The sequence below is a fragment of the Salvelinus fontinalis genome, chromosome 19 (assembly GCF_029448725.1).
Source record: "Salvelinus fontinalis isolate EN_2023a chromosome 19, ASM2944872v1, whole genome shotgun sequence".
Taxonomy (NCBI): Eukaryota; Metazoa; Chordata; class Actinopteri; order Salmoniformes; family Salmonidae; genus Salvelinus; species Salvelinus fontinalis.
The window spans coordinates 40,146,892-40,150,245 of record NC_074683.1 but is presented as its reverse complement, the minus strand read 5'-3'; the positions used below and the strand labels follow the sequence as shown (position 1 = coordinate 40,150,245).

General features: G+C 39.3%; 1 protein-coding gene across 1 annotated transcript; it reads right to left on the bottom strand.

The window, feature by feature from the left end:
* Nucleotides 1-1,153, bottom strand: LOC129816729 (trace amine-associated receptor 13c-like). Its single transcript, XM_055871548.1, has one exon. It carries the CDS (start codon nt 1,151-1,153, stop codon nt 200-202), a length of 954 nt encoding a protein of 317 aa, XP_055727523.1. The 3' UTR covers nt 1-199.
* Between the last annotated feature and the right edge of the window lie 2,201 nt (nt 1,154-3,354).

Sequence of the window (3,354 nt, the reverse complement as noted above, 5' to 3'; positions counted from 1 at the left end):
TGAAATAAACTTATTCCTTCTTATGCCTTCTCCAATTCATTCAAATTCAATCCAGACAAATCATTCTGTATCAGCACCACATGTATCAATCATGACAACACTGAGGTAAGTAATGTCAGTGTATTGCTACATGAAATAATTACAACAATTGTAAAACAAAATTATATCAAACCTACGTTTGCCAACCTAGGGAATACAGTTATAGGAACTTCAGAGTTAAAATATGTTTAGCTGTCACTTTGAACCATGGATAAAAGAAAGCATAAATTATTGGATTTATTAAGGAATTAACAAGTGGCAGAAAACGGATGAATACTGATAAATTGTCACTTAAAAAAGACAAAAATAATAATATAAATAGTGTTGGAATCCAACAAATGAAATAGTTGAAAACAACAATAGCTAGAGTTTTTGCTGCTTTTCTCTCAGACTTATTTGCCTGTACAGTTTTAACACCAGACACACTGACAGCCTCTTTAGAAAATACCTTTCTGGCCTGTGATCTGGCCACCACAAAGATTTTCATATAAATAGTTATAATAATAGAGCACGGGACAACCATTGTAAATAGAAGGTCAATTATATTACCCCAGATTGACCCTTCAACAATAAAACATTCTTTCAAACACCTACTGGGTACCTGTACATTTGCAATGTTTTTTATATTAGCAGCACGGTATATGATACAACAACACCAGGTAATGGATATACAACACATAATTCTTGTTATTGTTATTTTAGAGTGGTACAATAAGGGATCACACACAGCAACATAGCGGTCAATAGATATCAAGACCAAATTGCCCAGAGATAAAGAAGTACATAAACAAGCAATGTAGGCATGAAACACACAGAAATATTCCCCAAAACCCCAGCATGGTTCCATTATTGCTACAGTCATTACTGGTATCACAACCAGTCCCACCAGGAGATCTGACACAGCCAGAGAGAGGATGAGCAGGTTGGTTGGAGTGTGGAGCTGCTTGAAGTGAGAGATGGAGATGATCACCAGTACGTTCAAAAATACTGTAACCGCTGAAATCAATGAAAAGAAGATGTACAGTGTTATGTAGGTAGATGTCGATAGCAAAGCCTTTCTGCAAGAAGAGTTTCCGTCTTGAAAACAGTAAAGAACATCTTCCTTTTTCTCCATTTGGTAAAAATGCTGAGGTCTTGGTCCTGTGTGTGACCCTGTCAGGTCCGCCTTCTGACAAACTCTGAGCTCTGCCTCTCTATTTATCCCTGAGTTACTGACAGCCACTCCCCTCCCCAGCATCTCTCTACACACACACACACACACACACACGCACACACGCACGCACGCACGCACGCACGCACGCACGCACGCACGCACGCACGCACGCACGCACGCACGCACGCACGCACACACACACACACACACACACACACACACACACACACACACACACACACACAAATGAACAAGCGGTTGGATAAACAAATCATTTATGAAAGCATGATGTAATGTATTACAGGATTGGATATTGCTGTGCCCAGCTAGCCTGTCCTTCAGCTTTACTGATAGAGATGAGAGAAAAGGTACATTTTCTCCAATTCAATTCAAATCAAATTTTATTTATCTTAAGCGCCGAACAGTGAAATGCTTACTTTCAAGCCGTTAACCACCATTGCAGTTTTAAGAAAAAAAATGTGTTAAGTTAAAAAAAGTAAAAAATAACAGTAACAAATAATTAAAGAGCAGCAGTAAAATAACAATAGCGAGGCCATATCTTCTTATGGCTAGGGGGCAGCATTTTCACGTTTGGATGAAAAGTGTGCCCAGAGTAAACTGCCTGCTACTCAGTCCCAGTTGCTAATATATGCATAGTATTAGTAGATTTGGATAGAAAACACTCAGAAGTTTCTAAAAATACAGATGAAAACTATGTAGATAGTGTGGTCTAAAGCTTATCTTGAGATACTCTACCTCGGGCGATCAATAGCTTGAGACTTCCTTAGATATCGTACACCAGCTGTTATATACAAAAATAAATAGCCTGCCACCACTTGTCTTAGCAGACGCCGCTGTTCTATCCTACCGGTGCAGCGTATAATCAACTAGCTGTATGTTGATAGTGTTGTCGTTCAGCCACGACTCCGTGAAGTATAAGATTAGTTTTGAATGTCCTGTTGGTAGTTTAATCTTCCGCTTAGGTCATCGATTTTATTCTCCAAAGATTCCACGTTTGCTACTAGAATGGAAGGAAGTGGGGGTTTATTTGATCGCCTACAAATTCTCAGAAGGCAGCTCACGCTTTGGCCCCTTTTTCACCCAAATCACGACGATCTTGGCCTATTCCCGAGAAAGCAGTATATAATTCGCGTCGGCCTCGTAAGACTCGTTAAGAGGAATAAAAGTATTCTGCCAGTCTGTGGTGAGTAATCGCAGTCCTGATGTCCAGAAGTTACTTTCAGTCATAAGAGATGGTAGCGGCAAAATTATGAACAAAATAAGTAAAAAAATAAGTTGCAAATAAACGAACATAAAAACACAATCGGTTGGGGGCACGTAGAACGTCAGCCTTCTTCTCCGGAGCCATTTTAAGTCACAGTCAACATAGGCCTTTATCTGCAATCAACAAACAAAATGCTTTTTGACTTTGTCCCTGTAACGATCGTCTAATGGAGGAGACCAAAATGTAGCGTGGTAAGTGTTCATATTATAATTTAATTCAAAACTGAACACTAAAACAAAATAACAACGAGAGTGAATGAAAAACGAAACACAAAACAGAAAACAACTACCCACAAACACAGGTGGGAAAAGGCTACCTAAGTATGGTTCTCAATCAGAGACAACGATAGACAGCTGCCTCTGATTGAGAACCACACCCGGCCAAACACATAGAACTAGACAACATAGAACACAACATAGAGTGCCCACCCCAACTCGTGGTGACAGTCCCCCTCATTTATTTCTCATTGGTTAATTTTGACCCAAAACCAATGGGAGTGAAGGAACTCCAGATGCAATTGTTTTCAAAAACCAAATGGTCTTAAATATCAAACATGTTCAAATATGGATTGTGTAGGCCCATGTAGCTCAATAACTGCTTGATCTTAAATTGAGAGTTTTGGACCTCTGATGTGGGAAACTTAAACAAGTCAAACTACCATCATTATTAAAGAGTTGTTCACTTACCAACTACACAAAAAAAGGGTTCCACAAGGGTTCTTTGTGGAGGAATAGGGTTCTACCAAGATCCGTATGGATCAGAAAAAACATTTTTGGGAAAGCAAGAATGGGAAGAAGGGTTCTACATAGAACCATATATCATATTTCCCAGCATGCTCTATTGCAGAGAGCTTTGCAGAATTGTTTTACTGTAATGT

Excerpts from the sequence above, each read along its gene's own strand:
- LOC129816729 (XM_055871548.1), bottom strand. The coding sequence starts at position 1,153 with ATGGAGAAAAAGGAAGATGTTCTTTACTGTTTTCAAGACGGAAACTCT.